The following is a 23,200-nucleotide window of genomic DNA, read 5'->3' on the forward strand; positions in this document are numbered from 1 at the left end:
GGGTTCCGTACCAAATGCAACTTTTACTTGTACTGCAGATCTGAGCTCTTGAAGCAAGCGGTTCATCTGCGAGAGAGGTGGTTTAGGTTTCTGATGCTGGCTGGCCAGCACCGGGCCACAATGAGAGAACAAATCTCTCAGTGGACAATCTTTAAACGTGGCACAAAGCTTGTGAGGAAGACACTGAGAGTTGTTGACACCCTGCTGGCCTCTACTCACACTTCCATCGCTATATTACCCGCCACATCACAACATCTTCCAGATCACAGCCAGGTTAGTTTGTTCGGAAGTGTTAATTAACTTTAACCCTAACTCCTAAAGTTGACATTCAACATTTCTTTCTCAAGTGTATAAACGAAGTTCTGGAGCACCACTCATCCATATTCACAGCGACATTGGAAGCTGGTAGACGTTTGTGTGAGGTAACGTCAGATTCAGACAGTCAAAGTCGACTGGAGTCGGATATTCAAGCCATAGAAGGGACCTGGAAACACACTAACTCGTTAGTCCAAAAAAGGAGGATCCTAGTCAGCGCCACGCTTGAGGTAATTCCACAAGTAACTCAATCCTTCAATAGTGTCATTTCCATACAGTTAATGATGTGACAGTGATTGTTTAAAAGACCCGTGAGTAATGTCGTGAAGTTGGAAGAGCACAGACAGAAGTTTTATGATAGATCCAAGCTCTGGACTAATAGAATGCACATACAGTAATGAGGGTTACAGTGTTAATGTGGGGTGGGGTCAGCTTTGCATGACCCATATCCAGGCCCCTGATCCCATCATAAACACACACAAATGCAGACGCACACACAGACATGCAGGCATGGCGTGAGTCCGAGCACAAAGCTCCTGCCAAGAGGGATCAAAGTACAGCGCAAATCTATCTGTGATCCACATCACGAGACAGCTGGGTTGCTTTCATTCCATCACAGTCACGACTGAAAAATGCAAAATATCAATATGACAAACGGAACAAACAATTGATTTGGACTCCCCCCAGACGTTGGTTTGATTCTAGTCGTGCATCTCTGTCGTAGAATTGGTCACGGTGTCAGGACGACATCAACAACAGAATGTGTGAAGCGAATGAGATGAGGACTCAGTTGAAGAGGCCGCTGCCTGTCAAGATGGACGAGTCTGAGGAAGAGGAGCTCGTACAGGTGACCAGCTTGCATTTGTTGAAGTATTGATTGCATATTTACACTCATCCTAGTGGAATGCAAATAGTTGGTTTGATAATCTGAGTTGCTGCAGTAAAAAACATTTGTTTGTTTTTGTTGTTTTTTTGCTCAGGGGCTCTCTCTACAGTTATTGAATGTCAATAATTAAATTAAAATAAATTATTATCACATATCATATGTAAAGATTTTTTAACTGAAGGTATTCAGTTATGATTATAAATAAAAGTACATCCAGAGTGGTGGTATACAGTTGCAATTTCTTTCCTCCTGTGCTCTACCTCCGAATTAAACTGCCCCTTCCACCAGAGTACTTTTGAGTTTACCCCCCTTCCCCTTGTTAAATGCCCTCATGGCTTTGCTCCCCTCCCCCTTTTAGCCCTCGACCCCCTTTACCCTCCCCCGTGTTCCATCCACAGCCCTTTTAATCCAGACGGTCACAGCCGAACAGAAGCCAGAAAGTGTGTACGTACAGCTTGTTTATGGCTGCGTGACCTTTTTTTTTTTTTTATCTGTCGCATTTGTGCCATGCAGAAGACAGACGTCTCTTTACGCCATCTAGCCGGTGGATTGAAAGACCTGACCTCCATGAAGACTGACCTGTCCCAGTACGTGGCGGCGGCGGATTCTGCTCTGCTGGAACAGCAACTGGAACAACTTCACATCCAGTGGGAGGAACTCTGCGCCAAGGTGAGGAAAGAGCGAAAGATGACAGGACAGTGTTGGTGCAGGTGGAGTGAGAGGAGGAGGGGAAAGTTGTCTTGGCGGTCAGCGGCAGCATAATGCCTCCCGCACATATTTGTGTGATACGACTGTGTGACAGGGAAAGCAAGTTTGTTCTTTGAGTTCGCTCATAGTTTTCAGTTTAAAACTTTAGATTATTTTTCTGTACAGTCAGATGAAATAAAAATGTTGACTGACAGATTTTGACATCAAAATGAAAACCTGCCCTATCTTTTTATTTCTTCCCCTTGGTAGCTTTTACAATTAAAGTTCCAACTTTTTGTAGCTCATTTAAATGTTTTAAAAAGTTCCCTGGCAATTTTATCCATTCCCTGGTCAGCATAAAAATTTTTATGCTTGTTTTTTATCCCCACCACAGCAGTCGCCAGGAAAAAGGCTGACTATTTTTTTGTTGTCCGATCCAAATTTTCAGCATTTAACAAGCTCAACCTGCTTGCTGACTAATCACATGGAGCGTAGCTGATCCTGCACATGCCGTGAAACTTGCTCTACTGCAGTCTGGACACAGGGTCAAATTCCTACATTTAAATCTTTTGGCTCCAACACAAACATGCACTTGTTCTTGAAAAACCAATCGTTATGTCATCCCGTCAGTGAACTAAGATCATTGCGCGATGATTTACACAGGTATCAACTGAGTCACTACTTAAAAATGTATCCCGTCACCTTGGCAACAGTAATGAGACTTGATTCTAAGCCATACTCTGCCATCTAGTTAACAGGTTGCATGTTGGGGGAAGCCACTGGAATGGCTCCGTTAACCAGATGGCCTAGTAGGGCTAAAGTGATTCAGGGGGCAGCGTCCATTGTTTTCATTGGGAAGCATAAACAACAACTCTGAATGCCTCCTTAATACTCAAGGGTCCAGGAGACCCACAAATCGTGTGTTAAAACAGAACCGAGGCTTATTTGAATCAAATAAATGCCACCAAACGGTAAAATATAGCCCGCTTCAAATAACCCACTTTTGACCTAACAAATGACCATCACCGCCTCTGCTGTGCCAATATGATGTTTTTCGTGACCTTAAGCTGTCATTAGGAAAATGGACCTTGTTAATCAGCCAGACTCGAGTGAAGATTGTTTCCCCATTCGGGATTAATGAGAGATTAAATGATTAACAGGAAAGACATACTCAGTTTTATATTTTATACCAAAAGACAATAATGGAACACTTTTGTTATGAAAATTGGTGATGGATATCTCAAATGTATTTCAGGAACTACAAAGGACAACATTAATTGCACTAATTGTGCTATAACTGTCATCTAAAAAGTGTTGCTTTTTGTTTCTCTTTTTTTGTTCATTAATTGATTGACCAAAACATCAGTCCAGAGTTTCAATAAATTTTTTGATTTAAACATGTAGAGGCAGACCTGACGCAAAAGAAATATATAGTATGCAAACCAATCAAAGATCATAGACACAAAAGCAATGATGCAGCGATGATGTCATGGCATCGCCTCCAAACACAAACTGAACATCCAGTTGCTTGTGATGTCAATGATGTCATCCCTAATCTAATCACAGTCACAGCGGGGCATGGTTTCAAAGTATGTTTGGATTGCTGTCATACGATTAGTGTTATTTAAACTCCTCCAGTATTTGGTTTGACATTTCAGTTTGGTGACATCATCTCATCTTTCACACAGATTTTGCGTTGAGTTACAGTTATGTTTCAATTTCAGACTTGAGGAAAATTTGTTCAGGCTATGTTAGTATTGCATATCTTAATAGACAAACTGCTACAAGTTGACATCTTTTGAAATGAAATATTTGATCATGCAGCATTTTAGCTACGCATGATCTCACCATCACATTTCCCTCTTCTCAGGTGTCCTTACGCCGACAGGAAATTGCTGACCGCCTCAACGCCTGGACAATATTTAATGACAAAAACAAAGAGTTCTGCGATTGGCTCACCCAGATTGAGAACAAGGTGTGCTACAGCGCAGATCTCAGCATTGAAGAAATGGTGGAAAAACTGAAAAAGGTAATTTGCGGACATTTATACGGTACATTCCGTCCCTTTTGAGTTTGTATGTGGAAAAACACAAGCGGGGGCCGTTTGAGAGTTTTCTGTCATTTTTATGAAGGAATTCAATTAGGTTATAGAACAAAAGCTGATCAGTGTGGTCAAAACTGTAAATAAGAGTATGCACATTGCTGGCATAGCGTTTATTAAGATCCGTATATATGCAACATGCTCGATGGTGATTGTAACAGATGGCGGACTGGAATGGAATGGCTTTGTTCACGCACGACAGTTGTCCTTTCAGTGGCTCACTGAGCCTTTTGTACCTTTGTGTCTCATCACCATGTTCATTCCGTTTAATTTTGTTGAAAATTGAAGGTGTGTCATTTCGGGTTGCATGGGAGAAGGAAATTAGCAGTTTGAAAGTTGTTTACTCAATCAAACCTTGAAGGAGCTTTTAAATTTGTTCTTTCATTAAAGTAAATGTATTAACCCTTGCTTATCTTTTGTTCAGGACAAAATGCATAAACGGCAATCTTTTTCTAACTTTTCTGTAGGATTGTATGGAGGAAATCAATTTGTTCAGTGAGAATAAAAGCCACTTGAAGCACCTGGGAGAGCAGCTGCTGTTAGCCAGCGACGAGGCCAAGCAGACTCAAGTGTGCGGCTCCCTGCAAGAGATTAACCAAAGATGGCACAACCTCTTCAGCCACATCGAGGCCAGGTGAGTGCACAACCTGGATGTCCATGTTTGAGATTCACCATTGACTCCAATGGCTTGAGCAGCAGGAAAATAGTCAAAATGAGTGAAAATGCAATTAACGCTATAGGCTATATGCTCATTTCAACAAGGCTTCAATGTAAGTCCATCCACCTGCTGTTGCTCGCTCTGCTCTGCAGCTGTCAAGAAAACATGACTTGTAATGTTCACAAAGCAGGTTAACCCCCCCCACACCAATCATAAAGGAGACCCCCTCAAGACATTGTCTGCAAGAGCAGCTGCTTGAATCCCTTGATAGCTCTCCACACTCAGCCCAGCCACACCAACAAGACAAAAACTTCTAGCTCGAATCTCAGACAGGGCCATATGTCCTTATGTCCACACCGACTACCCCCTCCATTTCTGTTTCTCTGAGGGGAGGGTGGACGAAGGGGAGTGGCCTGTCAGCATCAATTATATCAGTGATCCTGATAGCATGATTCCAAAAGAGCATTCTAGGGCACACCCTTGCCAAATTATGAATGGTAACAATGCTGTATTGTTTAGAATCTGCTCACCAAAGAACAGAAACTATTCAAAATATTCCTTAGCATTATCGCCAACATATAAGTTAGAAACTCAATGGCTACTAGACAGGCGACAGCTATCCATAAATTTGACAAATATTTTTTTCAGATGCTAGAGTTTTATTTGTTAGTGTTTGGCACCTCGTTAAATACCGAGAGCCGAGCGCTGCCTGTTGTTACAAGAAACAGAGCGTATCGTCGGGGCAGTGTCATGTCATAAACAATGTCTCATCTAATAGGACCAGCAATAAGATTGATAGTAAAATGTAATTGATTTAATCTTTGTATAATGCCGTTTAAATTGCAAACAAGTCGGATTGACCGGATTAGCAGGGGAGTAATCCTTATCAAAGGAGTTCTCACTCAAATAGAATTTTGTGTAAAACAAATAATTATATGATGATGTTAGAGAAAATTCAAACTGACATTCATTTTTTTTTTAAATCGCATATACTTTAACACAATGCTCAGTCCCTCCTGCAAACTTGTTCTACTTTGTCCACCAACCTTTCCCCCTAGAGCCATCTTGTTCTCAACCCTCTTCTCAGATGGACCCCTGACCGGGTTTTGTGTCTTTGTTCAGCCACCGCATTAAGCTTCTGGCTTTTGTTGAGCTGTCTAAGGTTATAGAGGGGCAAATGAGAGCAAGGAACAATTTAGTAGACTGTGATGGTGCTGCAGAGGAGAATTTACACTACTATACTGTCTTTAGTATTTCATCACCATTAAACCTGAATGTCAAGGAGAGGCCAGTGTGTGCATTGTGCCACACTATTCCATTCAAGATCATGTTTCAAGAGCAAAATGTTGTTTTTGTTGTTATTCGATCCCCAGCTTCCCTGTGAACACGTCAGTTTCCTTATACTCAACCCATTTTCTCCCATATGTAAATAAGATATCACTTGTTACTATAGTAACGATATTGATTAATCATTGTGTGAAAATAGTACTTTAACGCACTTTACAAGGGAAAGCTATTTTGCTATGACAGCTTGGTTCAGGTTTCATGCGTGAAGCTCAGCACGTGTTAGGACCCTTCTCCCTATTCCGAGATGTTTTTAGTCTTCATTAATTGGGCTGAAAGCATTTCCAGTTCCACATCAACTTAATGGTCCTCAACAGGAGAGAAAGGATCAAATGGGGGAATTTACTCAAAACTCCTGAATGGGGCACACTTCAGTCCCGGGGGAGAGCTTCTATTGTCCAGAGCGTTACTATGACACCAGTCAGGGGGACTGTTACCATGGAGACTGCTATGGGGTGGGTAATGGAAGACACCTGAGAATCAAAATGAAAAGCCGCTTTCAACTTTTTTTTTTTTTTGAGGCGTGTCAAAGAAATGGAGAAACTTGAGGTTTAATGTGTGTGTGTGTGTGTGTGTGTGTGTGTGTTTAGAGTGACAAAGTTGAAGGAGACTCTGTTGCGAGTGCAGCAACTGGATAAAAACATGAGTAATCTGCGTTCCTGGCTTTCGCGTGTGGAGGCTGAACTGTCCAGACCCATTACCTATAGTGTGTGTCATCATCAGGAAATACAGAGAAGGTTGGCTGAGCAGCAGGTAGGACACACTTTTAATTGATCCATTTATTTCTGCTTTGTTGACACTTGCATCTTATTCTTTACATATCTTTTGTTTCATAATTCATTGCGATCTCGCCATTGTTTAATTTTGGGAGTGGTTGCCTCATGCAGCTGTCTTTCTTATGCGTGCATGTTTGTGGACTTAAAGCAATGTCTGCCGCCCGTGTGTTTGCTCAGGAGCTACAACGGGACATAGAGCAGCATACGGAAGGCGTAACGTCCGTCCTGAGCCTGTGCGACCTTTTGCTGAGGGACGAAGATGCCGCAGGCACCGCCGACGTGGAAAGCGACTCCCTGCAGGAAACTAGTCAAAGCCTCGACCAGCGCTGGAGGACCATTTGTGCCATGGCTCTAGACAGGCGACTCAGGTAGGAACTCAAAGAGATCACCTGGTCGATGCATAACCCAACACAACAACTTCTATCTCATGCCTCCTTGTAGGATTGAGGAAACATGGAGATTGTGGTGCAAGTTTCTGGAGGATTATTCACAGTTTGAGGATTGGCTTAAAATGGCTGAGAAGTCTGCTGCAAACCCTAACACAGGAGATGTTCTTTACACAGTTGCCAAGGAAGAGCTGAAGAAGTTTGAGGCAAGTTGAGACTTGTTTGACACACACCAATAAAAAAATATAAACTCAACTACCTCCTCAATCCAAATTCGTTCTCATGTGTCTTTTAGGGTTTCCAAAGGCAGGTACATGAGCGGCTGACCCAATTAGAACTTGTCAACAACCAATATCGCCGTCTTACCCGGGAGAACCGTACGGACCGTGCCAGCCAGCTCAAAGCTATGGTGCACGAAGGCAACCGGCGCTGGGACGTTCTCCACCGACGTGTAGCTGTCATCCTCCGCAGGCTCAAGGTACAAGTTCAGGAACAGGGACGGGATGGATGAATGTTTGGCAAGGAATATCTGGAATATTTTTTGATCCTTCCTTTTCTACTTGTTTCAGCATTTTACCAGTCAGAGAGAAGAATTTGAAGGCACTCGAGAGAACATGTTGGTGTGGCTGACAGAACTGGACCTGCAGCTCACAAACGTCGAGCACTTTTCTGAGAGCGACGTTCATCATAAGATACAGCAGCTTAGTGTGAGTACATGGCCCACTTATTTTGCGAACGTCACATGACCAATCCTGTAGGGTTCCATTACAATACGTGATCTTGCATCACGTTTCTGTATTTTTTTCTACATGTTCATTTTTTACAGTGTGCTAAATTATCCAGTGTTTTATTTTCATGCAACTTCCTTCACGCAGAGTTTCCAGAAGGAGATCATCTTCAACACAGAGCAGATTGATGGGCTGATAGTATTTGGCGAAAGTCTCATCCAGAAGAGTTCACCTCAGGATGCTGCGTTGATAGAGGAAGAACTGGAGGAGCTTCACTCCTACTGCCAGGAAGTTTTCAGCCGACTGGTTCGCTTCCATCAACGTCTCAGCCAGCCTCCGGTGAGGTCGATTTTTATGATTTATAAAATTGTCCTGTATTAGAGAAATGTATTTTTCGACTCAGATCATCACAGAAGAACCAGAGACCTCTGGCAACACTTTTTCCTTGGAGTCAAGCTTGGAGCTGATTGGACGGCCCTGGCTTGGGCGGAGCCAAGGAAGCCTCCCGGCCACACCCTCGCACCTGCTGCCCTTTCCGCTGGAGCACTCAGGGCGGGAGACACCTGCGAGTGTGGATTCCCTGCCGTTAGAGTGGGACCATACCGGTGATGTCGGAGGGTCATCCTCCCATGATGATGACGAAGATGACGGAAGACACGATGAAGAGGGAATTTACTTCAGTGCGTTGTCAGGTGGGAAAAGAAATGCTGAAACCTTTTAGCCCTCCACGATATCAGGAGATGCTTTAATATATGACATAATCTTGGCATATTTATATTTTATTGCGTATCTTTGGATTTTTTTCTCTCTGTGAGATACAATCATTCACTTCTGATTTGTTTCTAGGCATTCCAAAATGTTCCCATAGTGATATTTGCTCAGATGCCGCAAAGATTACAACATGAATTAGATTAGGATTGAAGAGTGTGCACATCTGTTGCAGGCTGCTTCCCTAAAGATGTTGCTGCTTTATTAAAGCCATCATATTTTTCTTTTTTTTTTTTTTATCCCAACAAAAATGTTCTGGCTCATTTGCGTCTGCTGTCTCTTTGCTTCTTGTGGCTGCTTCAAAAGCCAAGTAACATTTTCACGGTCATTTTTCTATTCTGTGACTCATTCTTGATTAAAAAAAGTAGCACAAACTGGGTCAACGTGACGCTTTCATATCCTATCACGAGCTACAAACTTGTTCTTGATAATTCCTGATGAAGTTCCCTACATGTTTCTTCTAAATTGATTTTCACTCCACCTCCCTCTTAGCTGCCAGTACTCGTGAGCTTTTATATTTCTGAGTCCTCCCTCTTTGTTAACAAAGGTAATGATAATAATTATTGAACAGCATTAGCCTCCATTTACTATCCCCTTTTGTTGTCTTTTTCCACAAGCTAATGTGCCCACTTTAGTTTTATAAATGTCTCTGAAGTCATTTGTCTGTTTTACTCAGTTTAATGTTTTCATCTGCAGCTTCACAGGCAATATTTGTTAACACAACCAATCAATCGAATGAGACAAAAGCTTGAATAAAAGCTCTGCTAGATTTTAAGTGTATTATTTTCTATGGGTTCACTCTAAATTATTGTGTTTCAGCATCAAGCAGGTCACTGGGCGCCTATGAGTCTCCAATATGGCGATCGCCAGAGGATGAAGAAACTGACGTTGGTCCATGCAACGTTGAGGCTCCAACTACTCTCACCAGCACCCCTATAAAGCAGGTCTATGCATGTTTCACAAATATTTTCTCACGAGGGCCAAATATGACTGTTGTGTATGGAGGCTTGAAGATTGTTTTATCTTCATCACAGCAAATGTTCCAGTGTGGTGACAACATTCAGAGAGTTTCTCTGATGCTAGATGATGAGAAGCAGCCAAAGATTGGGTTGACTAACTTTGATATCTCAGACAGTCAGTCGGGTGAGCAAAGCCTGCAAAGGATAAAACGAGAGCCCCCCACTTCCCCTCCCCTCAACTGATGTGTCTGTTCTCCCAGGGGTGATTGAACGCTGGGAACTTCTCCAGGCTCAGTCCAGGAACGAGCAAGACAACGACCCCCAGAATCAGCCAAATGTCACATCTGACCTCCATGATGTAATTTCCTGGTTAGACAATGTTCATCCGGAACTAGACCGCCTCCAACAGTCGCATCCAAGCAACGGGATTGTTGACATGGCAACCAGAGCTAAAGAGATGAAGGTAAATGTGAGGTCCGAAATGAAATAATTCCAAGCACGGCATCATGAAAAGTGCAGACCTGGATTATTAGTTTGTCCAGCCACATTGTGGAGTGCACTGGTGGTTTCTGCAATCAGTATTTTTAAAAGCAATGCTTTCATGGTTTTGTAATTCCTTTTTATTTTAGGAGATGCAGAAAATGTTTACACACTACAAACCTATCATGCTGTCCGTCAATCTGCGTGCTCTGCGAGTCCCAGAGCAGCAGGAGAAGCTTGTTGATTTAAACCAAGCCTGGAGTCGAGCTTCTTCACTTCTTCACCAGTGGGAGAACAATTTGAGAAGGACTCTGATGCGCTGCCAGGTGAGAAGTAGAAATTATTCTTAAGTTCTCTTCATAGTCGATCAATAAAAGACAAACTACTCCATTTTTAGTGTGTCTTTTACTTTACAAATTTAAAAACTACCCCTCATACAGGAGTTTCATGAGAGCCTCCATTCTCTGCTGCTATGGCTGCCACATGCCGAGAACAGACGCTACGCAGTGGACATCCTGGATCCAGAGACACCGTTCCAAATTCTTAAACAGCACCATCGTTCCCTCACTGTAAGCACATCGGTCACTCTATGGAAAATTTATACACTGACCGAGTAAATAGGGTGCTTTAAGATTTTATGCTTTAGCTTTCACAACACAGTGTATGTGCTCATGTTGTGTTTGTTCAGCTGATGTTGAACTGAATTGAACCCTAATAAATAAAGTCAAGGACATAAATTTGTGAAATTAGGTCAAGACATGTAGCATTCCATCAACATAGAGTAAATATGCCAATATGAATTATGCTTTGGACCATCATATGAAATTTTGGAGTTAGTTGTTGGCAGGATTATTGGCAGTATAGTCCAAGAGACCTTAAAGGAACTGTTTTGTAAGTAGATTGAGCTTCCTGTGACCCTGAACAGAATGACGCGTTGGATGGAAATAGATAGCAATAAAAATTCTGCCTAACAAAATGTGTTTGTAATTTTATTCAGATGTTGAACACTTGTGCTCTTCAGGCCTTGGTGGAGGAGCTTCTGGAGAGGCAGACCCAGCAGGCCTCGCTGCATACCTTATGGTCTCAACTCCAACCAGAAGATGGGGAAGAGGCACAGGAGAAGCTCCACGTGACAGGCAGCAAATTGAAGTTGCTCCTAAATGATGTGACCGAAGACTTGAGGATCCTACAACACCGCCTGGTAAGCTAATTTCAGCACCTTTTAGCCTTCTGAGATTTGAAAAAGATTTTATTTGAATATGATTATTCATTCTGAAATCTGAAAATATGTATTCATTTAAATGCAGGAGTGTGAGAATCACAGAGGGCAAAATATTCCTATGGATTCTTCTGAAGATGTCAAACAAACAAAGAGGTACGAAGGTCTTCTCCGATAATGAGTGCTTGTCGGATGAGATCTTGAAATGGTTGTTAATGAATGTGGGGAAAGAATTTTTAGCATATTTTGTTAAATTCATTCATATGTTTTGGTATGTGCCACCCAGAGGGAAGAGAGACTCACCACCACCTCGGTCCTTTTTCTGTCGGGTCCTGCAAGCTGCTGTCCCGTTTCACCTCCTTCTCCTCTTCTTGCTGTTCCTCCCATGTTTGGTCCCCCGCTCCGAGAGAGACTCGAGCTGCACCGTCGCCAACAACTTTGCCCGATCTTTTCATCCCATGTTACACTACACAAACGGACCCCCACCCACCTGACTACTGACACTTTTAGAATGAACAAAGGTAATGTTTTCCTAGCACTGGCACCTGCATTATAGTGATGAAGGGGTAGTTTTACAATGAAAAATATCCAAAGTGTAGAAATATATTTTTTATGTATTTATTCTTGAAAAGACACACAGATTAAGTACGAACAGAAGTATTGGGTCATCAAATACTTTACTGAATAATTTTTCAGTGACATAATTCCAAGGCATGTCTCAATACTTTTTTCTGTATAGTAAGCAACAGTATTGGCATTAAGTCTATCATCAGATCCTAATTGTAGTTTAGAACATATTGTCTTAAATTAATTTAATTAGACTTCAAATGTTTGCTAAAACTAAGTACAGAAATAATATAATGGTCTTGCATTTCTATGATTAACTTTTTGTTATGTCTATATATTTCGGTAAATTAAAGAGCTTTAAGAGTTGTAAATGGATAATGATAATGATTTTTCAATATTCATTGTTTGCGTAATAAAGCAAACTCTGATAAACATATTTGGGAAGCTTTGCCAATGACACAATCATTTATTGTTTAAGTGTACTTACTCTATGTGAATTTCAAAACATACATGTTTACATTTATGAACATTTAAGAAGCATGACGAGTATCTGTGTAACCTTTGGCTTTTAAAAGCCGATCATAGTGAAAACCTCCACTCTCCTTGCTGCTTACAGGTATGAGTACTGTACAACAAAGAGTGTGTTTGTGAGATGATTCATGATTAACACATTGCCCAGCTTTTCACTAGAAATGTTACTAAGCAAGGTGGTCAAATAAGTGATCGCCAGATATAAAGCACTGATTATTCAGGTTAAGATAGCACAAAGCAGACAGGCTGAGCTGGTACATATTTTCAACCATGGTATATATTTTTTTTTTCACTAAACATTTGGTGAACATGTCATTATTTTTAACAGTGCATACAACAGCAATAGCCACAAGAAAATACAAAAATAATTGTGGGGGGGGTTCCCTTAATCAAAATTCCAACAGGTAAGTGCAACTTTGTCAGAAATACAGTAGTGGTTATAAACTTGCCAAAAAAAAAAAGTTCAATTTGAAGAAAATGCATGCTTCGAGTTGAGCAGTTACAAACTGGCCGAATTTTGATGGAAATTCATTTTGAAATATGTCCAGGCGGTTTTATTTTTTTTATTAGTCACCTTTGTATTAAAATCTGAAAAAAAGATGTCTATAGGACTGAGCTCTCTGCTACCATGCACAACTTGGCATGTAATTGTAAACATTAAATGATAATTGAATTGAATTTCTACCTATTACCTATAAATTATAAACCTATAAATTCATACTGCAACTAATGAGGTCGCCCTCTGCTGGCCATTTGGACAATCCTCCAGTTTTAAGGCACTTTGCATATTGGCTGATATTGGCCGAGATTGTGAAGCCACATCCACACTTTTACACACCCCATAAGTTGAAAATGTTGTTCTCACATGCATTTTCTTTCAATTGTAACTGTCACCAAATTGTTGCTTAACTACATTTTGTGGGTTCTGTCTAAGTTGTCTTGGGCTTTGTACTCAGGCAGATTCAATAAAAATGATGACAATTTCTTATATTTTGTGTATCTGGTCCCAAATTATTTTATGTAAAACAAATGTATCTAATTTGTAAGATTGTCTGGATTCATAGTTATGGCTAATGTTAGTCATTCTTTTATTCTAAATAGCAAGATTTAAGGCACTACCTTCAGTTTTTCATATAAAAGGGTCCTATTAGAATATTCTTTAGAGGTAAACACGAAAGAGCACAGCAGCAGGAAAGATCGATCGAGACTAATTAAGAACATGGCCCAGAATAAAAGCATCTCCAAGATGGCACCTACACGGACCAATTTAGTGCCCAAATGTGAGTTAAGTAAACAGTCTTCTTATTTTTGTCTTGCACTGTGTGTCGTGACTGAAATTTGATTATCTTTCCACAATAGAACCAGTTGCCATCTAATTAAGAACAAATGTGGTATGTAATGGACTTGATGCGGTAAGGCAATAAATACAGTACTGCATGAGTTACATTTTGGATGATGTGCAAAGAAAATCATGATTGTACATTCAATGACTGAATCTGACTTCACAGTCTTTTTTTTTTTTTTTTTTCCTCTTTAAACCAAATTTTAGGCCAAGTGATGCAAATCATTGCATGTGAATGCATTATAAAGCCAAATGGTGACTGAATGGCTACTGGGCATCACTGTTGTTGGTAGTGCAGCTATTTGAGGAGGCGCTTGTGGAACCTTCCTGCTTGGCGGAAACCTCCTGCTGCTCCGTGGCCTCCTGCTGCGAACCCCTGGTGGGCAGCCGGGAGCTGTGCACGATGTGGGCGTCCAACATCTCCAGCAGCAAGTCGTACAAAGGCACCATGTTCTTCATTTTCATGCAGTGGAGATGGTCCATCCCCTTGTTGCTGCGCATTGGACATTTTTTTTTTTTTGCATTTATACTCACTGACACTAAGAACCGATACTTGACGATACCATTATGTATATATCTCAGGTGTTTAATTGCTTACCTGACATGGCGGATATGTGAGAGCAGCATGAGCAGGTGAGCCAGACGGGTGTACTGCTGGCGGAACGTGAGGCCGGTTTTGGCGATAGCCCACACGAGGGCGTCTGTCACAGTATCGAGAAGACGCAGCAGCTTGGAGCGGCTCTGCAGCTCATCGCTGCCCTCAGAAGAGGTGAGGCACATGTCTGGGAACAAAAAAAACCACGTATGACGGGAATGATTTTTTTCGCAATGGATGCTTTCTCCAGATCATTCCGAAAGGTATGAAGCAGCTACTGGCTGCAATTCGGGTCGGACTACCACAGGTGACTTGCGTGATCCGCCATAACAACATCACTGATAAAGTGTGAGGACTGCTGTTTAAATATAGAGCACTGCAAAAAGGGATTTGGACTATTTGACCTTGATCGCTAGAGTGCTGATAAGCAACAAGCACTAACTTTAACAGTGACACTCACAGCCATCTTGCAGCAGCTATCATTTTAAAATGAATGGGATCAATTAAAGATCACATGACAAAGATGATTCAAAATGTTTGTTTTGGATGTTATTCAAAATGTTCTTTTATATTTGAACAAGAGAAAACAGTCCAACTTTTTCACCTAATTTGAACCAGAGTAGCAAAGGTTAAATATTGTCTCTCAACAGCTTCAAACCATTTTATTTTTATGTCCACATGGAGAGTCTTTCAAGCACAACATCTGTTTTTGGTCTCTCTTAACTCCTGCGGGAACACTTCCATCCTTTCAGCAGCAAAATACATCAGAGAGTCGATAGCTACCTGAAGTCTTTTACTGTTTCATGCTGAGCGAGAACTTGAGCATTTAGAATGTTTCCTCTGCTTTTAGCTTCAAGAGATATGAACAGAATATTTTTCGCACTTTTTGATCAAAGAATATTTGTGTCAAATCAATTCTATGATTATTTACAACTTGGAAGTATCTGGAGTTACTTTTTATTTCTTCTACGCTAGCAGCACTGAAACACATTAAACGGTAAACTGTAAAATAGAAACGGCCCGTTTAATGACTTCTCTGTGCTTGTAAAATCAAATGTTGAAACCACGAATCTCATAAAATGTGACTTTTGATAAATTGTTTTCCATAAAAAACAGCCTTTGCTGAAAACGCTAGTCATTCAGAAGTTGTATAAATAAATGTCTCTCTTTCAAGAATTGGATTTCATATGCTAGCTAGAAAATTGACTTTTTATTGTTTGTATACAAAAGTTGGGTCTCTGGCTTCGCTGCCAAATCATCAAGGGGGAAAATTAAACAAGCGCATAAATCTTTTATGTGTCTATTTCTGAAAATGTGTAATCGAGCGAGCTGTTCTGCTGCCCCACTCTTACACATCGGCGGAAGTATTTTATCTGCCATCACTGTGAACATTTTTACTTCAAACTTCTTTTCTCATCACCTCCAAGAAGACCCATATTGTTCGCCTGCTGGGCTGATTCTCCGAGAGCTCTCTCAAAAGGGCCAACGGAAAGAGCTATTCAAATTGGTCCGGATATATTGATTAAATCTTTTTTTTTTTTTTTTTTTTGATAGTGCTGCATCTGCTCTCCGGTAACACAAATTTATTTTATTTTATGACTCACAGCTATTAAACCAATGATGAGAAATGATGACGCTGTGCTGGGGGAAGATGGTGCAAAAAAAAAAACAACAACACACAAAGCCTGTTCAGGTTTGTGAGTTGAGCCACCTCAGAAAAAGACAGCATCTGCCTTGTTGTAACTTGACCACATCGCACATAAAAACATTCGGCGAGGGTACGGTTGGACACGCATGTAGCAGCGCCAGTGTGTGTGTATGTGTGTGTCTGGCTTTGTGTTGACTCACTGGAGTTAAGGAGGATCATGGCCTTGAGGCAGACATACTCCTCCCTCTGCAGCTTGAGTTCTCTCACCCTGGATGTCGCGGCGACGAGCATGTCAAAGATCTCCACAAAGCCCTGGACGCAGCTGCCCTCTTCTCTGCCGCACAAACACAACCATTGTTATTTCCGCTTAACAGGAAAGTAAAAACTGAAAGGCGAAGAAGTGCCGCGGAAGTTACGCATTCACACTTTTGACTACTTTTGAACAAAACGTATTGAAACTTTTTTTGGGAACAGACAGTAAATGTATTGTAAGCAAATATTTGAGTGGAGGAATCCCTTGAGCAATGACAATGTTATTTTATGAGAACTTGGAACAAAATACCTGCTCAGACTGAGGTCTGGTGAGAAGATGAGTTTCCCTGGATGGTTGACTGACCTCCATATCAGTCCTATCATTAGCACCTCCAGCCAGCAGCACTCCAACATGTGAACCTGGTCTAGAAGACTGAGCTCCACAAACCCTGAAGAGGTCACAGTGAAGCATATGTGTAACGCTAACATGTCAAACATCTTATGAGAGCCATTTTTGTTTTATATATTGTATCTATTTTCAGAAATGAGAAGTCAAACATTAGCATACTTGGTACAAGGATTGGTGCTTGAAATCGACTCTCCAAAACATCTGTTTTGGTTCCTGACAGATCCAGACACACCTACCTGGGATTTTCTTGGCCCAACTGATCATGTGAACCAGCTCCTTATCAGCGAGATTGGTCAGAGACATCATGACATTGGCTTCAGTGAGTGGTCTCCTTATATCCTTCATCAGGTAAATCTCAGGTGGCTCCGCCTCCATTATTTGCTGTATCAGCTGCTCCGGGGTCAAAGCGGGTGGGTTGAGCTCGGAAATGGCCACCGGTTCAGTTAACGCCTGTGCTCCGTTAGTCTTGCTGTGCGAAGACAAGCTCGCGCGCCGCCTCTGCTGGTTCCTGTAGTTTCCACGCTCTTTGCGCATGCCTGAGCCGATAACACGAGATAATAAAATAAATGAGAAAAATATGACAGGCTTTTATACGATATAAAAGACGTTGAAATGTGGCTTACCACATTTGGTCATGCCAGCTTCATAGCACTTGCGAAGACGGCACGCCTGACAGCTCTTACGACGGTTCTTGTCTATGGTACACTGATTGGTTGCCGGGCAGATGTAGTCATTATGGCCTGAATCAGAAATGAAAGCCAAGTCAAATATTCCATGACATTTACAGAGAAGTGTTTCTGTTTGCTTCACCTTGAATGCTCCTCTTAAAGAAGGCCTTACATCCTTCACAAGACCAGACACCGTAATGGTAGCCAGAGGCATAGTCCTGGCAAACAGCACAGAAGTGGAGGTCTGCTTTCCCGCCCGATGACACCACGACTTCCTCGCTCTCCTGGGAACGCCTGCGCTTGCTAACAAACGGCAAATGTTTACTGTGGTGTACACTACAGGAGACGTGCAAATCAGGTCAGTGTTCAAAATTAATATTCTCCATGATCTGAAGCTCACTGATTGGTAGAGAATTGACTTGTTGCAAAACTCAGTGACAAATTTTGGGGTGATAAGTAACCTGTTGTTTAAAAATACGACCTGAAGAAGAGAATTGTGAACAGTACTGTGTTGATCCTAGTGGTCTCAAAATTCTTGGATTGGATACCATTTAAAATCATCTGAATTCTTGCTCTGGTGGAGATTGATCCAACATTGTGATGTTTATAGACCTGACAAAGTACATATGCAGATTGGACCTTGGACAGAAGCTATCTCAATCACTTCAGAATGGAGACTATCGTAGTATCAAATCAATGGTCCAAAGTCAAAATCAATATATATTGATATATACATATATGCACCACATTCTGTATATTTATCAGGAAGGGTAATTGGTCACAGAACAACAAATGATGTCATGTCCTACCTGGCAGTCAACTCACAGTCACCTGGTGATAACTCCACCCATGGACTTTGGACAGGCTGGCTCTGCTGCGGGCGTACCTGGGAAGGGTGCAGCGGTCCGGGCGGGCCCATATGCCCGTGGCTGGGCCAGAATAAGGAAGGCCTTAGGGACTGATGTACAGGTGAGCAGTCTGAAATTCCTGGCCCAGCGTAGAAGATAGTTGGACTGTAGAAAGGGATGGTGGTAAAGTCATGGCTGAGGTCGGTGTAAGGGGAGGGAATACAGATGGCCTGGCTGGTTTCGATGGACAGACCCGGGGAGGAGGCGTTGTGGATGGGGGAGAGGATGCGGCAGCCCACTCGGCTGGAGTCCACCTCCTGGAGCTGAAGGAGGGGCTGACCCTTGTCTGTGGCCATCCCAACTACAAGAATGTCTTTCTAAGAATGGCAATCCTACATCATCCATGTAGGATAATACAATCTAGGATGCAATGCCGCTCTAATGTAAACACGTGTAAATCCCTTTTACTGGTTAACTAAATATCAAGCTCTAGTTGTCCAGTGACTTGGTTAGTCTTAACTATAATCACTGCGGACTTCCACTGTTAGGATGCAGCCTATACATAATGAAGATGTGTCGATTAGGTTGATAATCCATAACATCCCGGGATTAAGAGATGGGTCTGGTCTATGCCGAAGGAGGGACCATGTTTAATGCTTAGACCAGCCATGAAGACTCACTCGGGCAGACGGGGCATCCCTGCAAGAAAAACAAACTTGTTTAAAAAAAAAAAAAAAAAAAGCCATGAGAGCGCGTTGTAGCAGAACATGATGTCACAGCAGAGTTGACCTTTTGTACCAAACGGATAACCAATGCAATTTTTAAACTTGTGAGCCATTGTCCTCAAGTGCCCCAACGGACTGTAAATAATATATTTCTTGTTGCTTTGCATATTGTAAACAATATTTTGCACACACTGTCAAATACAAACTGCTCATTTCTCAAAGTCTTAATACTGTTGACAATAGAATATGTATAAAACCGCACCTTATTTGTTTAACTCTACTCCAATTCTGACTTTTCATTGTTAAATCTTAGTCCTAGCTTTATGTGAGGAGCAACTTGAAAGTAAGGAAATTGATTCCACAGTGTAATCACTTTGTTTCTTTTACAGTGACTAAGCATTAAACCACCGTTTCTATTTTCCATTAAATACACCCAACACTTTGAGGTCTCTATGAAAAACGATACGACCAAGTTTAATGGGGCCCTTCTTAGCCTACTTTACAACTTTACAACAAAAAACAGTACAATTGTAGTATCATTAGTATTAATATTAAAAGCTAGAATCTTTTTCTGTGTATTCAAATCAGACAAATCCATTTCAAAGCCACAAGCAATCTTGTCAAAGTGACTGTTGTTAAAGGTCAAACATCATTAAGGCAACCCTTTTCTGCTCTAATGTTCAATTTGCCTGCTATTTTGCATAATTTACTTGTCGTTAGCCAGAAGAGGAAATATGATTTATAATGTATTTTAGACATACACCTGTTAGATCGATACGCAACACACACACACACACACACACACACACACATACGAGATCCCAGGAAAGTAACGAACTTGTTCGTTTGCTTTTACAACATCTGATACAGCAATACCCAGCAGAGTTAATCATTCCTGACTGGCAGCTGTCTCATCTTCATTCCCAGTTGGAGAACATTCTCTGCTCCTTTTTGGCATGGCTTTCATTTATTGTCAGTTTATTCCCACTCGTGTGAAGGTTAACCATGTACTGAGGAGTGATCTATCTATTCGAACTTCACACCATGTCAGTATCATCATTTGATAAAATGTTCAAATCTATTATACATTGACGTTAACCAAGAGAACATTCCCAGAACACGGTGACCCTGTGAAGTGTTCACCGATTAGTAGTAAGGAACACTTCTTCAAAGTTGCAAGAACAAAACATAACAATCGGAAACACAATGAACCAGGTTATAATTGTAATTTAAATGTATTGTTCTTATTTAGATTTCAGAAGTGCATTTGTTTATATTCTCACATAATATAAATCAGAGAAAACAATATTTTGCAGACATCAATCAAGCTATGATTGTATCTTATGTATTAGTTGTTATTTTTCAGGATTCCACTTTTTATGTATGTTTACTGTTGTCGCCTCTGTTTCTGCAGTAGTGTGAAGCTGTTTACATGCATTTTAGACTTGTGTACTGTACACACATGTAAACAGAGTGATATCTGATACAAGTCACATGAAAGTTCACAAAAGAGAGCCAACAGGAGACAAACAGAGAAGACTGCATAGTCACGCAGGCTTAACACTCCCCCATTACATATGTAGAACCTTATAAGCTTGGATTTTTCATTGGGTGTAAATATATTTTTGGTGTGTTTATTTCAAAATAAAACTCTAATATCGGTGATGATCATATGCTCATTTCATATAACTGTGATCCAGTGGCAGTGTCAACAACATTTACTTTGACAACGATCCAATTATGGCAGACGGATCAAAGTGAGCCAGTTCAACTTTACCTCAGTCACCTGGTAGTTTATCAAGTCAACAAACAAAGTGAAAGAAGTATGCTCGGTTTGAAGTTTGACACCGTCCGACAGCTAACTCATTTAACGAATGTTGGTCAGATCGCAGACGCAATTTGAAGTAATTCAATACCAAAGCTTTTCACTGTCATTGACAATCTTGTGCGTTTGCACAAACAATAAGTTTACAAAAACCACAGTCTTGTTCCATTAAGTTTCCAATAAACTTAAGTCTGCATAATCTGCTAAGTGACTACTAAATCAAATGATCAAATGAGTCACACTAGGCGAACAACAAAATAAAAAATAAAAAAACGCAGATGTGGAGTTTACCCGCCTTTGCTAGAAGCTTTGACCTTGACTTTAAAGCTGCCTCCCCTCTTGTCAAACACGCATTGTGTGTCTGGCGGGGGGGCATGTTTGTACTAAAGTGCTTATAGGTGGGTAATGGTAAATATTAAAACGCTAAAGTGACTAAAACTGCAAATTTGCTCCACCACTCTTCACTGGTATCTAAATGGGGCTCATTCAAAATTTGATTTTAATTAAATATATCAAAGTTGAACACCTGCATGCTACATTAATTACATTTGCAAATATTTTACAGACGCGCTCACTCCCACCCTGTGCACAAAAAGGTCAGAGCTAAATAAAGTAAAACTATAAATGACATGCCTTTTCCCAGCCATTAAAAAAATGTCCATGCTTTGAACACAAAAGCTCAAGGCCGATGCCGTTTCCCATCCATCCCTCCCAGATAAAACCTCCCCGCCTCCTTAATATTGCGGATATGAAACGGCTGTGCACCAAGAAGCTGCACCTTCCTCAGTTAAGGAGTGAATGGTGGTCCATGCCAGCCAGTGGGAGTAAACAGTTGGGGAATTTTAATTAAAAAAAAAAAAACTGCTGCGTTAATAATTCACACAGAGAGTAGAGTTTGACGGTATTCCCCCGCTATTTGTTACTGTTGCCAACTTGGTATGGTTTGGGTAATGTTTTGGAAATCTTCTCAAAAGTCCACCCCCCTCAACCCAAATGTAGATGTAGATTTTAGAAGTGTCCTTGCTGGTCCAGTAATAGCAGTGCAGTTCATCTAGGGACAATAGATGCATTTTTACAAGCTATTAATGGGATTTTATTTTATTAAGTTTTTATTAAGTGATTTTATTACGTCTTTTAATTAGAAATGTAAGCTTTCAATTACAAGACAGGGTTGATTTATTGTACTCACAGGGCACTACTAATTCTTTAAATGTTGATGACAATCATTTATTAAATTTCAGCAAACTGATATTTTGGAAAGTGCTTTGAAAAACATTTACCTTTGTACCCGCCGTCAGTCCCAAATAATAATTTCCAAAATGTTAGAATTAATAAGACAATCCATCACGTGACAAATTTCCCGCGGAGTAACGGGCCGTCTCCATCAGCGAGACATCAGGAAAAAATAAATAAATAAATCAAACCACAGTCGTGCAAAATGCCCCCCTCCAAAAAAAAAGAGATGCATGAATAGATGCATCATTACAGTTCCAACTAAGAGAATAAAAATAAGAATTATCTCCCCAGCGTGCTTGAGTGATATCAGGCTGCTGTTTACACTCGATAAGTACTGGTTGAAATGTTCTCATAAGGCCTGTTTAATTTTAATGACCCCCACACCTTCTTCCGATTGTTAGTGCACTCAAGAAGAACCACGTGTGCAGTAAACGAACGTTTGTCAAAGAGGACTATGTGGCACTCCTTGTGCTCAGATGACAACATTATTAAGGTGATAAAAACCAGAACACCTCATAAAGTATTATTACTGTTAAGTCAGAAAGATTCTCTGCTCGCACTGGTGATCTCTTGCAGGACTGTTATCTGTATGTCACCTGTTAAACCGAAGAGTCAATTCAGTGGCGTTTAAGTGCAATCGGAATAATCACGAACGCTCCGGGCCTTCCATTTGTTGTGTGAGCAGAAAATGTTTGACATGCAGCGGCTGTAGATTCCCGGGATTTGACCCGAACATTACTCGTTGTGCGCTGTCCATGCAGGGCGGAATTGTAATGTATATTAAAAATAATAACAGCAACACTCACCTCCGCTGCCAGATGGGGCAGCTGCATAAAGTTGTTGCGACAAGCTTGGCCACGACAAATCACTCCGCAAAATATTCAAGTATGGTATAACATGACCACTGGACGGAGTTCGCCGAATGATTGCGTTCAAAACAACCAACTGGCAAATCAAGCCCCAAACCAGAGGGACTTCACTGGAACCTGGTCTTACGAACCATAGTAAGTTGCGCAAGATCCGGTTCGTCCCTCCAAAATAAGGTGATCAGTCACTTTTGTTTTGTTAAGTGTTCCTAACTATTGTAATTAAAAAAAACACGACAATATGTCGGCACCTTTGTTATAATTGTGTGTTTTTTGCGTGGATTCATTTTGCATACAAAAAAAGAACACATTTCAAATGACTGCTTATTTTCTTAACTGTAAAGTTTCTTTGTTGGTTGCTCTTTCTATGACCACAAAACC

The 23,200-nt window shown here is 41.1% G+C and overlaps 2 protein-coding genes across 6 annotated transcripts in view; one reads left to right on the top strand and one right to left on the bottom strand.

Annotated features, from left to right (window-relative positions):
• The window catches only part of syne2a (spectrin repeat containing, nuclear envelope 2a), a 32,877-nt gene extending 19,236 nt beyond the window's left edge, over nucleotides 1-13,641 (top strand). For 3 of the 4 annotated variants that reach the window (XM_085937565.1, XM_085937564.1, XM_085937567.1), the window contains exons 45-65: nucleotides 39-273; nucleotides 348-545; nucleotides 1,040-1,162; nucleotides 1,715-1,870; nucleotides 3,759-3,917; nucleotides 4,457-4,623; nucleotides 6,582-6,744; nucleotides 6,945-7,135; nucleotides 7,209-7,359; nucleotides 7,449-7,631; nucleotides 7,723-7,860; nucleotides 8,029-8,220; nucleotides 8,285-8,573; nucleotides 9,469-9,593; nucleotides 9,684-9,792; nucleotides 9,869-10,071; nucleotides 10,238-10,414; nucleotides 10,529-10,657; nucleotides 11,110-11,289; nucleotides 11,396-11,463; nucleotides 11,594-13,640. In XM_085937565.1, the coding sequence (XP_085793691.1) occupies nucleotides 39-273; nucleotides 348-545; nucleotides 1,040-1,162; nucleotides 1,715-1,870; nucleotides 3,759-3,917; nucleotides 4,457-4,623; nucleotides 6,582-6,744; nucleotides 6,945-7,135; nucleotides 7,209-7,359; nucleotides 7,449-7,631; nucleotides 7,723-7,860; nucleotides 8,029-8,220; nucleotides 8,285-8,573; nucleotides 9,469-9,593; nucleotides 9,684-9,792; nucleotides 9,869-10,071; nucleotides 10,238-10,414; nucleotides 10,529-10,657; nucleotides 11,110-11,289; nucleotides 11,396-11,463; nucleotides 11,594-11,801 (3,544 nt within the window). In that variant the 3' untranslated portion in view covers nucleotides 11,802-13,640. Of the gene's footprint in view, nucleotides 1-38; nucleotides 274-347; nucleotides 546-1,039; nucleotides 1,163-1,714; nucleotides 1,871-3,758; nucleotides 3,918-4,456; nucleotides 4,624-6,581; nucleotides 6,745-6,944; nucleotides 7,136-7,208; nucleotides 7,360-7,448; nucleotides 7,632-7,722; nucleotides 7,861-8,028; nucleotides 8,221-8,284; nucleotides 8,574-9,468; nucleotides 9,594-9,683; nucleotides 9,793-9,868; nucleotides 10,072-10,237; nucleotides 10,415-10,528; nucleotides 10,658-11,109; nucleotides 11,290-11,395; nucleotides 11,464-11,593 lie in introns of all 4 variants that reach the window. The other variant, XM_085937566.1, reaches the window with a different exon arrangement.
• Nucleotides 11,910-22,950, bottom strand: esr2a (estrogen receptor 2a). Of its 2 annotated transcripts, XM_085937569.1 has the most exons (10): nucleotides 22,760-22,949; nucleotides 18,421-18,866; nucleotides 18,129-18,332; nucleotides 17,462-17,622; nucleotides 17,275-17,391; nucleotides 16,888-17,187; nucleotides 16,553-16,691; nucleotides 16,191-16,324; nucleotides 14,346-14,529; nucleotides 11,910-14,240 (listed from the first exon to the last, which is right to left on the bottom strand). In XM_085937569.1, the coding sequence occupies exons 2-10, from the start codon at nucleotides 18,570-18,572 to the stop codon at nucleotides 14,015-14,017; spliced, it is 1,617 nt and encodes a 538-aa protein (XP_085793695.1). In that variant the 5' UTR covers nucleotides 18,573-18,866; nucleotides 22,760-22,949; the 3' UTR covers nucleotides 11,910-14,014. The 2 variants fall into 2 exon arrangements, with proteins under 2 accessions (XP_085793695.1, XP_085793694.1); XM_085937568.1 differs by having other exon boundaries at nucleotides 18,129-18,866; nucleotides 22,760-22,950.
• Between the last annotated feature and the right edge of the window lie 250 nt (nucleotides 22,951-23,200).

Source organism: Syngnathus leptorhynchus, chromosome 18 (assembly GCF_054491065.1).
Source record: "Syngnathus leptorhynchus isolate UIUO chromosome 18, UIUO_Slep, whole genome shotgun sequence".
NCBI lineage: Eukaryota > Metazoa > Chordata > Actinopteri > Syngnathiformes > Syngnathidae > Syngnathus > Syngnathus leptorhynchus.